Source organism: Telopea speciosissima, chromosome 7, assembly GCF_018873765.1.
Source record: "Telopea speciosissima isolate NSW1024214 ecotype Mountain lineage chromosome 7, Tspe_v1, whole genome shotgun sequence".
NCBI lineage: Eukaryota > Viridiplantae > Streptophyta > Magnoliopsida > Proteales > Proteaceae > Telopea > Telopea speciosissima.
Window position 1 is genome coordinate 2,405,840 of NC_057922.1, and position 19,554 is coordinate 2,425,393.

General features: G+C 37.8%; 1 protein-coding gene across 1 annotated transcript; it reads left to right on the forward strand.

Moving 5' to 3' along the window:
• The first annotated feature begins 1,845 nt into the window (after positions 1–1,845).
• On the forward strand, positions 1,846–17,050 carry LOC122669481 (ABC transporter G family member 1-like). Its single transcript, XM_043866250.1, has 9 exons — positions 1,846–1,989; positions 2,741–2,820; positions 3,380–3,844; positions 4,006–4,092; positions 4,225–4,353; positions 4,446–4,640; positions 4,758–4,844; positions 5,029–5,601; positions 16,868–17,050. The coding sequence occupies exons 1-9, from the start codon at positions 1,941–1,943 to the stop codon at positions 17,030–17,032; spliced, it is 1,830 nt and encodes a 609-aa protein (XP_043722185.1). The 5' UTR covers positions 1,846–1,940; the 3' UTR covers positions 17,033–17,050.
• Positions 17,051–19,554: the final 2,504 nt, after the last annotated feature.

Sequence of the window (19,554 nt, forward strand, 5' to 3'; positions counted from 1 at the left end):
TGCCACATGTCGAAATCTCCACCCTGAGCTGCCGCACTGCATAGTTTAGGGTGTGTTTGATTGCGTAAATCCGTAGATGGTAATTTCATGGAATTGTGATTTTCAATTATTAAAACTAGGGCTGCAACAGGGTTGGGTTGGGCCGGGCTTTATAAAACCCTAGCCAAACCCTAAGTCCCCTTAGTTGGCCTAGGCCCGACCCGACGCTGACTCAGGGTAAAAAAAATCCAACCCTGACCCGCCATCAGGGTCGGGCCGGGCTGACCCTGATTGACCCTGATCATGGGGAGGGGAAAGAAAAGCATTGGCTAGAATGGGTTGGGGAGAACATTATTAATTTTACATAAAATAACACTATAATAAAATGTATTATATCACTTATTATCTTCATATATAATATATTATATAAAAAAATGTGGGTGACGTTTAAAGTTTATAATGTATATATTATATCAATATATATTTTTTAGTATAACTTAAATTAGGGTCGGGCCAGGCTTAGCCCAAGGCCTCAACCCTAGCCCGACCCGACCCTAACTCAGGGCCATAAATTTTCAACCATGACCCGCCCTCAGGGCCAAATGTCTCAGCCCATGCCTTGTTTGGGCTCATGGCGGGCTAGGGCAGGTTCGAGCCAACAGGACCAAACTTGCACCCCTAATTAAAACTGTTTGGTTGTGTAATTTCATATATTTAAGAGACCCACCTGATTCCACTTCTTGTGCTAAAGTTGCTTCATTCAGGAATCCACCTTAAGAGGTGAACTCACACATGGATCACGTGATTCTATAATACATTTAAATATCATGATTCAACCTAAAAGTAATATTTTATTAAAAAATAAAACACTAATAGTTAACAAAATAAAATCTTATATTTTATAAATAAAATATCATTTTTAGTTAAATATTATGCTTATATTTTTTTAAATAAAACACTAATACTCAGTTAAATAAAATCTAATATTTAATTAAATAACTAATATTTAATTAAATAACTAATATTAATTAAAAAAACTAATATTTACTTAAAAAATTAATATTTAATATAAAAAAGTATTTAATTAAATATTAGTTTTTAATATTGGAGAGGATTAAAAACCCACATCAGGCTTTAGTTTCCAGTCCTGCTTTTTCCTTTTCCTATAGGGTAAGAATAATTATAATGGGAATAGGGAAGAGAATTTGACTAAATATAGGTGTGAGAGTGAGTTGTCACTTGTCACGGTAGCAGTGTAGCTACTAGCTATCTGAAAATAATTAGAATGGAAATAGCGAAAAAGATATTTTAACTAAATATAGAAGAGAGTGTGAATTGTCACTTATCACGGTAGCGCTGTATCTATCACAAACAGTTTGTTTCGTGCGTGCCGTGACGGCCTTTGAGCAACTACTGCCGAGCCTACGGTATAATCTAAGTAGGAGTTTAAGTTAGAGTTCGAGTAAATATAGAACTGGGACCGATATTAATATATATATATATATATATATAACAAACAGTTTGTCTTGGGCTTCGTCTGAGCTTTGAAGCCTTTAAAAACTGCCAATACCAATACCAATACCAAACCAAAATTTCTATAGATTTTGAACCCAAGAAGGGAGAAGAAGGAATTAACAATGGATTCTGAAACTGATTTCTCAAGTTTCAGCCAGAGTACAAGCTCAGCAGGATCACTTCGCCATGAACACAAGCTGAGATTGGAAGATGATGGATTGGAGACTGATTCCTTTGACACAGAAATCAACTCTCCAACAGAACTACTGGAAATTGATCCAACAATGTCGAAAGTAAAACAAAGTTTTGGTAAGAGTGATGGAGATGGTATTGTCTTAACATGGGAGGATCTATGGGTCACAGTCTCTCTTAAGGGAAGAAGTGGATGCAAACCGATTCTTCAAGGGGTCACAGGCTACGCTCAGCCTGGCGAGGTCTTGGCCATTATGGGTCCTTCTGGTTGTGGCAAGTCCACTCTTCTTGATGCCTTGGCAGGTGAACACCATTATCTCACAAGTTTTACTTCTTGGGTTTTTGGTACTTAGTAGACTAGACTCAGGGTTTTAAAAATCGGTGAGTCGGGTTTGGAATCGTCCAGGACCGATCCCAATTTCTGCCATTCCAACCGATTCTAGGGTTATTCAATCCGATCTGAAATTCTGTCGTTTCCTGCTTTTAAAACCCCGACTCTGAGTAGACTACTTTTATTTACCAGGTCGAAGAGCTTTACCCACCCATGTTCAGGGTCTTAAAACCCGGAATCAGGGATGAGAAACCGTCTGGAATCGATCTCCAAGAACCCTAGAGGAATTTCTAGGGTTTTTGGGGTGTGAATCAGCCGTATCGAATCGGTTGGAATTGGGATCGGTTACTGCCAATTCTGATATGAATTAGCCCATGAAGTTGGGTTGTTTTTAGTTAGAAGTAAAGTCATCAGATTAATGAAATAGAAGACATCCTCTTCTTCCCTTGAGGTTGCTTTGGCTGGACTTGCTGTGCAACCTTTATGATGGTTTAGAAATCATGAAAAGGTATTTTATTATTTTCTAGATATCCTTTAACCAGAAAATCCTTTTACAAGTCGCAACAACTAAGCAAACAGCCATGAGTCATCTTCTTCCAACATACTAGTTAAATTTTTTTTTCCCCCCTTTATAAGAAGGGTTTGGTTGCTTTGTCTAGTTCTGCAAAATTGATTTCACGAAGATCTTTTGAAACACATTCTAATACAAATTTACCATTGCAGGGCGTAAAAGTCCAAGCACAAGGCAACATGGAAATGTGCTTGTCAATGGTGTGAAACAAACTCTAGCATATGGGACTTCGGTAAGAAAATAGATCTTTTGCTTGATTCAGTTCCATAAATGGCACTAAACACATCCATCATTGAGTTGTCCATGAATTAGATGTTAGTGAGTGTTTAGATGGTAAGGCTCTGCTGTCCCTTAAGGTTCTGTAAAGTTGGTTTCAAATACAAAACCCTTTTAGCCTGACCAGGTTTTTTGGGTGGAAGGGGGTTAATGCCCACAACCAACCTTCCCTTAAGTGTGCATTGCATCAGTTCATCTATTAAGACTACCTACTTAATGTCCTATATCACTTCAGTGCATTCAGTGTAGTCCCACATCAGCCCCTGAGGCCCCTCATATACTTGTGAGTCTCTCCACCCAATAGTTTGAGCTTTTGGTATAGATATTTACACACGTGTTCCATGTCACGAATTCAAAGAGTTTTGGCGTAAGAGTGCTGAGGTGGGCACATGTTGCATTTCCTCCTCATTACGTATATGCTGATTATAGTTTACCTTAAATGAATACTATAAATTTTTGTATTTATTCCAATTTCTAAACCACAACATTGCCTGTTTGCCTTTGCATTTGTTTAGGCTTATGTGACTCAAGATGATGTTCTAATGACAACATTAACAGTTGAAGAAGCCGTATACTACTCTGCTCAACTACAACTACCTAATTCAATGTCGAGGTTGGAGAAGAAGGAAAGAGCAGAGATGACTATAAGAGAAATGGGTTTGCAAGATGCCATGCACACACGTATAGGGGGCTGGGGAGCTAAAGGGATTAGTAGTGGGCAAAAGAGGAGAGTGAGCATTTGCATTGAGCTCTTGACGCACCCCAAGCTACTCTTCCTAGACGAGCCAACAAGTGGGCTTGACAGTGCAGCATCTTACCATGTCATGAAAAGAATTGCAAACCTTGCTCAACAAGGTGGAAAGACTGTCATCACATCCATCCATCAACCTACCTTTGAAGTCTCTGAGCTGTTCCACAATCTCTGCCTTCTCTCTTATGGTACAACAATTTACTTTGGTGCTGCTTCTGCAGCAAATGAGGTAACTATAAGAAATCTGATTCTTTTTTAGTCCAATTAGTTTTAGTGGATCATAATCATTTCTTTTGTCTTGTTGAAATTTTACTAATCCTTACCTTAAAATTTTAAGGACAACTAAACATAAGAATAAGGTATGAGTAATGATTCTTAATTCCCATGCAGTTCTTCGCATTGAATGGTTTCCCATGCCCGACCCAGAGGAATCCGTTTGATCACTATCTTAGGATAATCAATAAAGACTTTGATGAGGTGATGACTGCTCTGTTAGAATACTTATTTCTCTGCATTATCTATTATTTTCTCAATTAATTGACAGCAATTCTTAATTTTTTTGTGTATAAAAACATTTCTGTAATTTTAGATTTTGGTACTTGTGATTAGGACATCGAACAAGGCCTTGGTGAAAGGATCCTAACCACCGATAAGAAGATTGATATTCTTGTACAGTCATACAAGTCATCTGGCACTTGTGAACAAGTAGGGAACAAAATAGCTGAGTTATCTCAGAAGGTAAGCAGTCATGTACAATGTTTTTAATTGTTTTAAGCCGAATTGGCCACTGCTGCTGCTGAAACTTTTGAGGATACCATTTGTTTTTGTAGGAAGGACCAGCATTGGAGAAGAAAGGTGGCCAAGCTAGCTTCCTTACCCAGTGCTTTGTTCTTACAAGAAGGTCTTTTGTGAACATGAATCGTGATCTAGGCTACTTTTGGTTGCGATTTGTAGTGTACAACCTTATGTGTATATGCCTGGGCACCATCTTTTACAACATTGGCTCCAGCTTTGGCTCAATTCAGGTAAGGTGGTCTAGGTATATGAAGTTAAAGAATTGAAAATTGATCATTCTAATTTAACGAGTCATAGAAGCATAGAGTGCATTGTATCTGACTATAAGATTATTGTAAACTTTCCAGGCCAGAGGTTCGCTGCTAATGTTTGTAGCTACACTCGTGACATTTATGTCCATCGCTGGATTCCCTTCTGTTGTTGAGGACATGAAGGTTAACTACTAATCTCCATAATATTCACCAATTCATCTTAGAAGTTATTCTTATTTATATTTCAGTTAAGAGACACTTAGCTTAAAAAATAAGAACATGTTATGAGTAATATAAAAGTATGTTTCCAGTATTGCAGCTCTATAATTGTTGTTGTTCCCCTTTACTCATTTCTCTTTAAATTCAGATCTTCGGACGAGAAAGACTAAACGGGCATTATGGAGTTGGAGCATTTGTTGTCAGCAACACACTCTCTTCCATTCCTTACTCGCTTGTAAACGCTATTATTCCTGGAGCTATAGCTTATTATCTTGCTGGCCTTCAACGGGGATTTGAACACTACCTCTACTTTGCCTTGCTGCTATTTGTGTGCATCATGTTGGTTGAAAGCCTAATGATGGTTGTTGCAAGCATTGTGCCAAATTTTCTGTTGGGCTTAATCGTAGGAGCTGGAATTCAAGGGTTGATGATGATCAATGATGGTTTCTTTCGGTTGCCAAATGATATCCCTAAACCTTTGTGGAGATACCCAGTACACTACATTGCGTTTCATAGGTATGCTAACCAAGGCTTCTACAAGAATGAGTTTCAAGGTTTAACATTCCCTAATAATCAGGCAGGAGGGCCACCCAGCTTTACTGGAGACGAAATTTTGAGGGACGTGTGGCAAGTACAGATGGATTACTCCAAGTGGGTTGATCTTGCTATCTTGTGTGGGATGATGGTTCTGTATCGTCTCATGTTCTTTCTTATTGTAAAGGCTGTTGAAATGGTTAAGTCCATACGAAAGATTCAAACCAGTCCTCATCATGACACTCTGTAATGGTTTTCCACAATTAATTAACTTTATTTGTTTTACAATGATTTTGAGTGTAAACTTGTTTAATTTTGACGAGAAATCATTTTAAGCTTACTTGTATTCATCAGTCATTACCCTTTCTAGCACTTCTAAAATAGTGAATGATTTTTACTCAGTTAAGATAAGCTTCTCTTAACAGCTCCACTATCTGCCATGTTTTTCCAGTTTTCAGATATTTATTTGGGAGTTTCAGCCCAAGCCCATGTTTCCACCTGGGATATTTGTTTGGTATAGACATAGACTATAGAGCATTATTTGTCTTTTTAATATATAATATAAGGGTAAAGATTCTATGAGGCCACCACAGAGGGTACACTAGCACCCTCTATCTATCTCTGTCATCACGTGAAACGACATCTCTACACTCCTCGTTGGTGCGCTCATTGCTGCTTACTGAGAGAACCCTCTCCCATAATTGGGGGGCAGAGCTAGGACCCAATTGAGTTTTCCTATTGACATCTAGTGTTAGGTTTTTTTTTTTTTTTTGGGGGGGGGGGGTGGGGGGTTCACAATTTTAAACAAGCATTACGGAGTTGGATAACTTGTTATCAGCAACACACCCTCTTCCATTCCTTCCTTCTATACTCTCCGATTCCTGGAGCTATAGCTTATTATCTTGTCAGCCTTCAATGGGGATTTGAAAGTACTGTGCCAAATTTTCTGTTGGGCTTAATTGTAGGAGCTGGAATTCAAGGGTTGATGATGATCAATGATGGCTTGTTTCGGTTGCCAAATGATATCCCTACGCCTTTGTGAAGATACCCTTTACACTACATTGCCTTTCATATAAATATGCTAACCAAGGCTTCTATAAGAATGAGTTCGAAGGTTTAACATTCCCTAATAATCAGGTAAGAGGACCACCTAGTTTCTTTGGAGATGAAATGTTGAGGAACATGTGTCAAGCACAGATGCATTACTCCAGGTGGATTGGTCTTGCTATCTTGTTTTGGATGATTGTTCTGTAACGTCTCATGGTCTTTCTTATTTTTAAGGATGTTGAAATGGTTAAATCTAATGTCATTTCACTCATTACTGCTATCCCTCCCAGAGAAAAGATACAAACCATGGAAAGCCCTCTTCCTCATCATGCAAGTCTGTAATGGTTTTCCATTATTAAATTTATTGGTTTTATAATTATTGAGTTTAAGCTTGTTTAATCTTTGATGAGAAATCATTTTAATCTTACCGTTATCCATCAGTCATTACCATTCTAGCACTTCAAAAATAGATAGAAGGGTAATGACATTGTGGAGCTTAAATAAATATCTCCTAGAGACACATGATTTTGACCTGTTTCCTTCAAACCAGTGAAGCACACCAATCTAAGTGCAGAGGATGACAATATACAAACACAACAAGAAAGAAGCAAGCAAAAAACATTAAGAGAAATACAAAACCAACATGAAACTGATGAAATTATGTTCAATATCAGATCTGTCTATAAGGCAAAAACCTTTTAATTTCCTTAGGAAGCTCATTGCCATGCAAAAATAAACACAATACCTTAAGACCTAGTTCAAATTCATCTTCAACGAAGTAACACAGAGAAAATCAACATCTTCACCTGTAATTCCGTACTCCATTTTACGAGTTCTGGTGCAAATCCTCTCTGACTTCAACCGTGAGGATTCCGAAACCCTCGACATAGGAATGAACTTCGAAATTTAAAGGTAGACCACGAAGAGACAGAGCTCTAACATCACCATTCACTGGGTTAAATAAAGGTAGCCCACTAGGGCCGTAAACCCTCTGTAAAACCTGCCGGTTCATGAAAAACCACGGACTTTTGTACGGTATGTCTGAAACAGTAAAGGAGAGTTGTTTTGTCCAAGTAATATCCTCCAATCCATCATCCATCCTCACCCATAATTCATAACGATTCTCATTATATAGATTATAAAATACAGAATGACAGCCTCCCAATGTAGTCAAGAAAGCTGTTGTTGTAGAATTATCAATGGGGGACATTGGAATTTCCTTGAACTTCTCATTTCCAAAACTAAATGAAATAATGGACTTCAAATCACGCACAATCCAATGGGGACAACCTCCAAACACCTGCGATTTTTCATCCCGAAGAGGGTACTGAAGTTCTCCAATGCTTCTCCAAGAACTTGTCCCCAATGTGTACACAACGGCTTCAAATTTATGAAGGTTAATCGTCCTCCTTGCCAACAACTTGAATTTACCAGAAATATGATCATAACCAAACCCTAAAACAGGGCTAATAAAGTAAGGATTTTTATCGAAAGGCAATTGCTTGAGCAGGATTCCACAAATACAGATAATTTTCGTAACTTTTCCAATAGGTTAAACACAGCAACCCATTACAAGAACCTACCAACTTCATATAGTTTGCGCGGGTCGGATTCAGAAAAGGTATATCGAGTGCGATTGCGTTGCTAAATTGGTCAAGATCCACTTTAGATATCTTAGTAGCAGTTGAAATGATGATAGTAGAGCCATTGTTGATTTCAATCTGTCGGTTCAAGTGCATTTTAATGAACTGAGGGTTATGGAATCGTGAGTAGTCTCTGATTACGCACCTGAATCGCAAGAGAGCCTCCATAGGTAGACTCAACAAGATTTTATCTTTGATTTCAATTGGGAGATTCAGCAATGCCGTCCTAGCAGATACACTCGTCTCGTTTCTTGTGTCTCTTTCTCCATTTTCTTTCTCTTAGGTTTTCTCCTGGTTGGATGCAATATAGAAAGGTAAAAAAAAAAAGGGTTTAAGTAACTCTGAACTCCCAATATCGGAATATCCCTCCCGCCCAAAGCCCTATACTAAATTTTCTTTCCCTAAAGGTTAATGATATTGGGAGTGCTTGTGTATTCTAAAGATGGATGAGGGATTTTTTTTTTTTATTTTTTATTTTTATTTTGGGTCATAACCTATAAATCAGCAAAAGATATGAGGGGCCTGATCCAAGAGATACAAGATCTAGAGGCACAAGAGGATAAAGAATGAGCCTCCTTAACAGAATCACGAGATACATGAAAACAACAAAACAAGCGAAGAGAACAAGACAAACGATCTATATCAGCTACAAATCCTACAAATCCTACAAGGTTACAATGACGTTGGTGAATTCATATTTACTATCCACATGGGAAAGGGTGGGGACAAATCTGAACCCCCATTGCAGAGGCCGAAGATAGCCCCTATAGGGAGAGAAAGAGCAACAATCTGACTAGTAGGTTCGCGAGTGAACGTCAATGCTAGGTGAAGGGAGGATAGTGTGACACTTGGCTACAAAAAGCTTACAAGCAATCATAGTAGAACGCAAGTCAAGAGTGATATAATTGATTGGGCATGTTTTTATAGAGACAAACAAAGTGAAAAATCCAATCCGTAAATTGTGGTTGCCATGTAACTGTTGGCACTTGGCAGTCAATCCTCAAAGGGGAAGCGCGCCAATAAGATAAGGCAAAGGGACATAAAACCAAAACATGTAAAATAGATTCATCTTGCCCCAGGCAGAAACGACAATAAGGGTGAAGGGCCAAGTTCCTTTTACGGAGAAGTTCATTTACAACCGAAAAAATCACTGCAACATCTACAAAAAAATAAGGGAAATTACATATACATCCCCTGTACTTTGCATAAAGTATTAATCAATTTGAAGTTTCAAAAATTGCACTTGTATATCTTTTGTAGTTTTCAAAAAAATACAAAATTAACAATCCGTTAGTCAGACCACATTAAGTGATGACGTGGGTGTTAAAGTGGACATGAAATGTCTGTTTTACCTTTAAACACCCACTAACCTAAGCAGTGGATGAAGAGAATTCCTCTTCTTCCATGGGATGGGATAAAGGTGCTTTTATCTGGATGGGGGGATTGGGTTGCGAGATTTTAAGCTTCCAAATGGGACATTGATGACTGGTTGGGGTGGCAACTAATTATAAATCAGGATTCCAAGTGGGCACAATTGATAAAATATATTTACTTTCCCTTTGGTAATTTTTTGGAGGCATCAAGTAATGGCAACCAATCTTGGGCTTGGAAAAGCATAAGCAAAGGTAGGAATTGCTGAAAAAAGGTTTGCTTTGGATAATAGGAGATGGTCACAAAATTAATATCTAGGATGATCCATAGATCCCAATCCTTAATGGGTACAGAATCGCTTCGAGAAGGCCAAATAATTGTGTTGAAAGGTTTGTGTTTGACCTTATTTCTCATAGTAGATGGAATGTATCAAAGTTATTTATTTATTTATTTTTTATGAGGTTCGATGTACCCTTAGAATTCCCATTAGTACTGAAGGGGGGGAACGAATTTGCTATGCTGGGGTCCATCTTCCAATGAAAGATTTTCAGTAAAATCAGTTTATCGGCTTGGAGCTGCACAATTCCAGTACCAGTCCCATTCTGTAGTAAGAGCCTCTCTCTAGGATCCTGATGCTCTACTGCCAAGGTGCCCAGCAGGACCATGCTGTGCAGACACAGCCAGATGAGAAAGGACCGCCTTACCTGAGTGGGGTCGAATTGTATCCCCCTGAGGAGTGTAGTGGATTGGCTCTTATTATTATTGTTCAGAAGGTCTTCTCTTCCATTTTAAAGATGGCTGCCAAGAGCTAATGCTTCAGTGGAGCAGGTGTTGAAGTGTATAAATGTTATTCCAGCTACACTGCAGGTACCAAGACATCCCTTGCGTTCATAGCATGATTTACAGCCATATGATGGGCATTGCAGAATATAATTCAGATGTGGCCTGTCTAAACCCCGTGCTATGGGATTGGGATGTTGCTTGATTTAGGATTTTTAGACTCCAGAACAATGCTCTGATTGAATCATATTTTGATACAAATTCTATTAGCTGAATGATGATTTTTATAGGATTTTTTATTTTTTATTATCATTTCTATCTCAAATGGCATCCAGGTATGGCTAGAACAAGGTTCATCTTCAAGGGTGGTGAAGCTTACATCTTGCTTTTAACCTCAAGGCATCTAAGGATTTAAAGTTGGGAGTTATGAAATGAGAATCTGGAACTTAGGCTGTATTTGGTATGCATTTTCGGGATAGATTCTGGGTCTAGAACTCATTCTGGATCCCAGATCTTCTTTAATTTCTCAGTTGAAAATACATTCTAAACCCAGAATATATTCCGAGAGTGCATTCCAAACACTGCCTAAATTGAAAATTTTTCATCCTTCCTAAATGCATTCTTTTTTATTGGAAAAATCTGTACAAATTTACATGGTCACCCATCAGAGACAAGCTTGGAGTTAGTTCCAACTGAAATACTGTTGATGTGTGCTTTGCCCTCTTTGTCATAGGAAAATAGAGAGTCGCAATGTCACCAAGAAGTTAGGCTGTTTTTATTTAAAAGTAAATTCGTCTGATTAATGAAATAACTGACTTGCTAATTAAGAGACCTGGGATCAAATTCTTCCTTCACTTTTCTGATGCCTGGCCATAGACTGAAAACATGAATTGATGATCTCTTGTAGAAGGGAAAATTTTATGTTGGTTTAGACATCTTCTTCCCTTGAGGATGCTTTGGCTGGACTTGCTGTGCAACCTATATGTTGGTTTAGACATCCATGAAAAGGTATTCAATTATTTCCTTGATACCCTTTAACCAGAATTTTCTTAATAAGTCCAAACAACGAAGCAAACAGTCATCTTCTTCCGACATTTATATCCAGTTTCTTCTGATACTAGTTTAATAATTATAACTTCATGAAGATCTTATGAATACTTTCTAATATGAAGTTCCCGCTGTAGAGAGTCAAGGTCCAAGCACAAGGCAAGATGGAACCGTGCTTGTCAATGGTGTGAAAAAACTCTAGCACATGGGACTTCAGTAAGAAAACAGATTTTGGCTCGACTCAGTTCCCTAAATTGATGACTTCTTAAATTTTGGGTGTATAAAAACATTTCTGTAATTTAAGATTTTAATACTTGTGATTAGTACATCGAACTAGGCCATGGTGGATGGGTCTTAACCACCGATAAAAAGATCGATATTCTTATACAGTCATACAAGTCATCTGATACTGGTAAACAAGTAGAGAACAAAATAGCTGAGTTATCTCAGAAGCTAAGCAGTCATGTACAATGATTAATCGTTCTAAGCCGAATTGGCCACTGCTTGGTGCAGAAACTTTGAGGATACCATTTGTTTTTGTAGGAAGGAGCAACATTGGAGAAGAAGAGTGGCCAAGCTAGCTTCCTTACCCAGTACTTTGTTCTTACAAGAAGGTCTTTTGTGAACATAAATCGTGATCTAGGCTACTTTGGTTGCGGTTTGTAATGTACATCCTTTTGTGTGTGTATCCCTGGGCACCATCTTCTACAATATTGGCTCCAGCTTTGGCTCAATTCAGGTAAGGTGGTCAAGGCATATGAGGTTAAAAAATGGAAAATTGATCATTCCTATTTAATAAGTTAGAATAAATTATTTTACTATCAGATTATTGTAAACTCTCCAGGCCAGAGGTTCGCTGCTCATGTTTGTAGCTACACTTATGACATTTATGTCCATCGCTGGATTCCCTTCTGTTGTCGAGGACATGAAGGTTAACTGATCTTCATAATATTCACTAATTCATCCTAGAAGTAATTCTTATATATTTTTTCAGTTAAGAGACACAGCTTCAGAACTCAAAATTTTTTTACTAGATTATTATAGAAATTTTAGTGTTATTTTCTGAAAATAAAACATGTTAGGAGCAGTGTAAATGTGTCTTTCCAATATTGCAGGCCTAACTGTTGTTCCCTTTTTCTCATCTCTCTAAATTCAGATCTTTGAACGAGAAAGACTAAACGGGCATTATGGAGTTGGAGCATTTGTTAGCCGCAACACACTCTCTTCCATTCTTTACTTGCTTCTAAACTCTCTGATTCCTGGAGCTATAGCTTATTATCTTGCCGGCCTCCAGGAGGGATTTGAACGCTACTTGTACTTTGCCTTGCTGCTATTTGTATGCTTCATATTGGTTGAAAGCCTAATGATGGTCGTTGCAGGCATTGTGCCAAATTTCTGTTGGGTATAAGTGTAAGAGCTTGAATTCAAGGGTTGATGATGACCAATGACGGTTTACTCCAGTTGCCGAATGATATCCCTAAACCTTTGAGGAGATACCTTGTACACTACATTGCCTTTAAGTTGTATGCTAACCAAGGCTACTAAAAGAATGAATTTGAAGGTTTAACATTCCCTAATAATCAGTAGGAGGGCCACCTAGTTTCACTGGAAACGAAATTTTGAGGAACATGTGGCAAGTAAAGATGGATGGATTAATCCAAGTTGGTTTATCTTGCTATCTCTGTATCATCTCATGTTCTTTCTTATTGACTTTGCTATAACTATGACAATGTGGAGCTTAAAGAAATATCTCCCTAATACACATGATTTTGATCTGTTTTTTTCAAACTATTTTGAAGCAAATCAATTTAAGTGCAGAGGACAATACAAAGACAACCAGAAAGAAGCAAGCAAAATAGTTAAGAGATATATATATACAAAACTAACATTAAAGTCTGATGATAAAAATCAGATATGTCTATGAGGTAAGAACGTTTTAATTTCCCTAGGAAGGAAGCTCTCATTGCTATGCAGAAAACAGTCAAAATCTTTCAGTTTTAAGTAAGTACCATAGTAGACTTAAAGCTCAAATCCATCTTCAACCAGTAGCAACACAGCCAAAAGAAAGTAAATCAACATCACCACTTGTAATTTTTTACGTACTACATTTTATGAGTTCTGGTGCACATCGTCGTCTCTGTCTTCAACCATGAGCATTCCGAGGCCCTCAATATAGGAATAAACATCGAAATAATGAGGTTTACCAGGAAGATAAAAAGCTCTAACATCACCGGTCACTGGGTTAACTAAAGCTGGTCTACCGAGACCTCCCAGTAAAACCTGACCGTTCTTGAAGCCCCACATGTGTCCATATCCATTATTAATATTTCGAGGTATGTTTGACAAATTAAAGGAGAGTTGTTTGGTCCAAATAGTATTCTCTAATCCATCATCATCCATCTTCACCCATAATTCACAACGATCCAGCTTAAATGACCTATAAAATATAGAAAGACGGCCTCCCAACGCAGTCAAGCGTGGTGTAGTGAAGCACCCTGATGTTTTTGTAGAATTATCAATGGGGGGCATTGGAATTTCCTTAAACTTCTCATTTTCAACAATAAATGAAATAATGGATTTCAAACCAGATTTCAAATCATTCACAATCCAATGGGGACAACCTCCAAACACCTGCGATGTTTCACCCAAAAGAAGGTACTGAAGTTCTCCAATGTTTCTCCAACAACTTGTCCCCAATGTGTACACAATACCTTCAAATTTATAGAGGCCAGTCTTCCTCTTCGCCAACACCTTAAATTTTCCAGAAATACGATCATAACCAAACCCTAAAACAGGGATAGTAAATGATTTTCCCTCGAGAGAATAAGAATAATTATGTTCTGGTAATTGCTTGAACTCTCCTGTAGCAGGATTCCACAAATGCACAACGTATCTACTACGATTCCTATGAGTTATGCACAGCAACCCATTACATGAACCTGCCAATCTCATTTCGCTTACGCAGGTCGGATTCAGGAAAGGTATATCGAGTCGGATTGGACTGCTAAATTGGTCAAGATCCACTTTATATATCTCAGTAGCAGTTGCAATGATGATAGTAGAGCCATTGTCGATTTCACTCTGTCGGTTCAAGTGCATTTTAATGAAATTAGGGTTATGGAGTCGTGAGTAGTCTCTGATTACGCACCTGAATCGCAAGAGATCCTCCACAGATAGACTCAACAAGATTTTATCTTGGATTTCAATTGGGAGATTCAGCAATGACGTCCTAGTAGCAGAAGCTGACACACTCCTCGTCTCTTTTCTCTGTTTCTTCGGTTCTTGTGTCTCTTTCTCCATTTTCTTTCTCATTAGTTTTGTCCTCCTGGTTGTTGGACTTGGAGGCGATAGAGAAAGAATAAAAAGGGAAAGTAGATGTGTCTCCTGATTTCCCTCTCCCCCGCCCAAATCCTAATTCCTCCTTAATACCTTTTTAAGAGAATAAGGTCTGGACGTCACGGTGTATTTAGAACTTCATACTTTTTCACATGAAATAATAAAGTAATTAGATGGCATTAAATATATCATTTTTGTCATCTGCTCTTTCTTAAATTTTCGGTGCATCTTCAAAACTCTTTACCATGTTTAAGATATTTTAGTTTTCCGTGCATATTCTCTTTTGGGTATATATATTCTCAATTAAGCAGCACATAGGGGTGTACGATCGTGTATGAAACTTTCCTTCTTTTTTTTTTTATATATATATTTTTAAAAGAGTTTTAAATTTATAAATATATATAAAAAAAAAGAAAATGTTCTCTGTGCTATAGCGTAGCTTGTGCCCAGGCACATGGGTAGCCTGTGCAGGGGGCAATGTGATCATTGCATCTACCCCCATGTGCCTAGGCACAGAGAGCAGCGCCCCATAAAAAAAAACTCTTTAAGTTAGAGATCATTATCAAAAGTATTCATGTCTATTTTCTTTTATCTTTTTTTTTGGTAAATATTTCCTTTTATCAAAAGCGTCAATTTTCTTGCACATATTTCAAATATATATATAAAATAAAAGGGAAAATGTTCTCTATGGGAGCCCAAGCCACTCACAAACACAATGGGATCGCAATGACTGCCCTGCCGCCATGAAAAGCAGAAATCCAGCCCTTTGAGATACCAACGTGTGCTCACATTGGCTGCCACGCACGTGTGGCCCTTGCTCTCCCCCATAGAATAGATTATCACTGTGTTTGATATGCATTGTCATAATAAATTATGGGTCTAGAATGCATTATGAAACCCCTTTTGGCCGAGGTATCGACCACCAGAATATATATATGGTGGTTTCCGTCATACAGACCTTGCTATTATTTGGTGAAACAAAATAGCAGAGTTATCTCAGGAGGTAAGCAGCCATGTCCAATGTCAAACCATTTCATGTCGAAGTTGCTTGGAACAGAAACTTTGAGGATACCATTTGCTTTTGTAGGAAGGAACAGCATTGGAGAAGAAAGGCGGCCAACCTAGCTTCCTCACCCAGTGCTTTGTTCTTACAAGAAGAAGGTCCTTTGTGAACATGAATCATGATCTAGGCTACTTTTGGTTGCGGTTTGTAACGTACATCATTTTGTGTGTGTATCACCGGGCACCATCTTTTACAATATTGGCTCCAGCTTTAGCTCAATTCAGGTAAGGTGGTCAAGGCCGGCATATGAATTAAAAAATAGAAAATTGATCATTCCAATTTAATAAGTTCTTGAATGGCATTATTTTCTATCAGATTGTTGTAAACTCGCAAGGCCAGAGTTTCGCTGCTCATGTTTGTACCTATAGCTACACTTGTGACATTTATGTCCATCGCTGGATTTCCTTCTGTTGTCGAGGACTCACTAATTCATCTTAGAAGTTATTCTTATATATATTTCAGTTAATTAATAGACACTTAGCTTCAAAACCCAAAGTTTTTTTACTAGATTATTATAGAAATTTAAATGTATTATTTTCTAAAAATAAAACATGTTATGAGCATTATAAATTAATCTTTCCAATATATCAGGCCTAACTGTTGTTCCTCTTTTCTCATTTCTCTTTAAATTCAGATCTTTGAACCAGAGAATAAATGGAAATTTCGAAGTTGGAGCAGCTGTTATCACTTATCAGCAACACACTGTCTTCCATTCCTTACTCTCTTAAACTCTCTGATCCTGTTGCCATAGCTTATTATCTGCCCGGCCTTAAATGAAGATTTGAACACCACCTGTACTTTGCCTTGGTGCTATTTGTGCATCATGTTGGTTGAAAGCCTAATGATGTTTGTTGCAAGCAGTGTGCCAAATTTATGTTGGGTGCCTTCTTTCAGATGCTGAATGATATCCCTAAACGTACCTTTGTGGAGATACCCTGTACACTACATTGCCTTTTATGTGTATGCTAACCAAGGCTTCTAAAAGAACAAGTTTGAAGGTTTAACATTCCCTAATAATCAGTAGAAGAGCTCAATCTAGTTTCAGTGGAGATGAAATTTTTAGGAACAGGTGGGAAGTATCGATGGATTACTCCAAGTTGGTTGATCTTGCTATCTTGTTTGGGATGATGGTTCTGTATCATCTCATGTTCTTTCTTATTGAAAAGGCTGTTGAAATGGTTAACTCCATTGTCATGTCCGTCATTACTGTTGTCCCTCACAAACAAAAGATAAAAACCATGGAAAGCCCTCTTCCTCATCATGCAAGTCTGTACTGGTTTTTCACTATCAAATTTATTCGTTTTATAATTATTGAGTATAAACTTGTTTAATCTTGATGAGAAATCCTTTTAAGCTCACTTGTATTCATCAGTCACTACCCTTCTAGCACTTCTATATATAATAGAAGGGTAATGACAATGTGGAGTTTAAAGAAAAATCTCCCGGATACACATGATTTTGATCTGTTTCTTTCAAACTATTGAAGCATATCAATTTAAGTGCGGTGGGCAATAAAAAGACAACCAGAAAGGGGCAAGCAAAATAATTAAGAGAAACACAAAACTAACATCAAAGTCTGATGTTAAATATCAGATATGTCTATGAGGCAAGAAGCTTTTAATTTCCCTAGGAAGCTCATTGCTATGCAAAAAAAAAAAATTAAAAAATAAAAAGATCTTTCAGTTTTAAGTACCACAGCTCTAAAGTTCAAATTCTTCTTCAACCAGTAACACAGGCAACAGAAAATCAACATCCGAACTTGTAATTCTTTACTACATTTTATGAGTTCTGCTGCACATCCTCTCTGTCTTCAACTGTGAGCATTACGAGGCTCTCGATATAGGAATAAACTTCGAAATAACGAGGATTACTACAAAGATGCAGAGCTCTAAAATCACCATTCAATGGGTTAAATAAAGATAAAGCTTGTCTACGGCAGTAACACTCCAGTAAAACCTGATCGTCCTTGAAGCCTAACATGTATCCATATCTTATTTGTCGAGGTATGTCTGATTCATTAAAGGAGAGTTGTTTGGTCCAAGTAGTATTCTCCAATCCATCATCCATCTTCACCCAGAATTCATAACGAGCCGGTTTAGATACATTATAAAATATAGAAAGACGACCTCCCAATGCAGTCAAGCACGCTCCATTGAAGCACCCTGATGATGCTGTTTTAGAATTCTTTAAGGGCATTGGAATTTCCATGAACTTCTCATTTTCAACATTAAATGAAATAATGGAATTCAATTCACGCACAATCCAATGGGGACAACCTCCAAACACCTGCGATTTTTCACCCGCAAGACGGTACTGAAGTTCTCCAATGCTTCTCCAAGAACTTGTCCCCAATGTGTATACAATGCCTTCAAATTTATCGCGGCCAGTCTTCCTCTCTGCCAAAACCTTAAATGTACCAGAAATATGATCATAACCAAACCCTAAATATGATTTACTCTCGAGAGAATAATTATGTGCGGGTAACTGCTTGAACTCTCCTGTAGCAGGATTCCACAAATGCACAACGTATCTACAACGATAACGATGGGTTATGCACAGCAACCCATAACAAGAACCTACCAATCTCATATGGCTTGCGCGGGTCGGATTCAGGAAAGGTATATCGAGTGGGATTGGGTTGCTAAATTCATCAAGATCTACTTTATATATCCTAGTAACAGTTGCAATGATGATAGCAGAGCCATTGTCGATTTCAAGCAGTCGGTTCAAGTACATTTTAATAAAATTAGGGTTATGGAATCGTGAGTAGTCTCTGATTACGCACCTGAATCGCAAGAGAGCCTCCAAAGGTAGACTCAACAAGATTTTATCTTTGATTTCAATTGGGAGATTCAGCAATGCCGTCCTAGCAGAAGCAGACACACTCCTCGTCACTTTTCTCTGTTTCTTCGTTTCTTGCGTTACTTTCTTCATTTTCTTTCTCATTGGTTTTCTCCTGGTTCTTGGACTTGGAAGCGAGAGAGACAGAAGCAAAGGGAAAGTAGCTGCTCTGACTCCGGATTTCCCTCCCGCCTAAAGGCTAAATCCAAGCCTAACACGTCTTTAAGAGAGTAAGGTCTGAAGTCTGAACGTCACCTTTTTTTTTTTTGAACTTCATAGTACTTTTTCTTTCATATTACTCCTCGGACACAGCAAGTCAGCAACTGTCTTCAATTTCTTAAATTTTTTTTTTGGAAAATTTCAATTTCTTAAATTTCCCAAGTGTTATATTTTATTTCTTAATATACGAACCTCAACCGACGAGAAAAATTGTGAAACACAGTGTAACAGTTGATGCCCATAAATGAGCCTAACTCGGTAATTATTGCATGACTCGGATAAAATTAATAGTCAAGAGAAAAATCAGGTTGACCATGATCGAGTTTTGGCATTTCTAAACCTGGCCGGGTCTTCAAGATTTTTGATCAAGTTTTATGATTTTTTGACTGGACTAAGGTCATTTGTCTGAGTCAAAACTTGATTTTTCAATTATGCTTTCATTATTAAAATTCAAAAGTGTTAAAGTATCTTTTTTTTTAATTAAAAATATTTTATCAAAAAAAATAATTAAAAATATCAATTTTCTTGCACATATTTTTTTTTCTTTTTTTTGATAATTGGAACATATGAATTGGGAGACACTTGGGCCCCCATGTTAATCAGTGAGTTTCCTCTCAGGTGGGTGCTCCCAACTCCCAAGGGGGGAGACGGAGTCGAACTCAGGACCATCAGCTTCCTTAGGCCTCGTCCCTTGCCAACTACGATGTCCCTTGGGGTTGCTTGCACATATTTCAAGTACGTATAAAGTAAAAAGTGAAAATGTTCTATGGAGGCGCAAGCCACACCCAAACAC

Excerpts from the sequence above, each read along its gene's own strand:
- LOC122669481 (XM_043866250.1), top strand. The coding sequence starts at position 1,941 with ATGGGTCCTTCTGGTTGTGGCAAGTCCACTCTTCTTGATGCCTTGGCA. Across the intron at positions 3,845-4,005 it reads CTGCTTCTGCAGCAAATGAG|TTCTTCGCATTGAATGGTTT; the intron begins GTAACTATAAGA and ends ATTCCCATGCAG. Across the intron at positions 4,845-5,028 it reads CTGTTGTTGAGGACATGAAG|ATCTTCGGACGAGAAAGACT; the intron begins GTTAACTACTAA and ends CTTTAAATTCAG.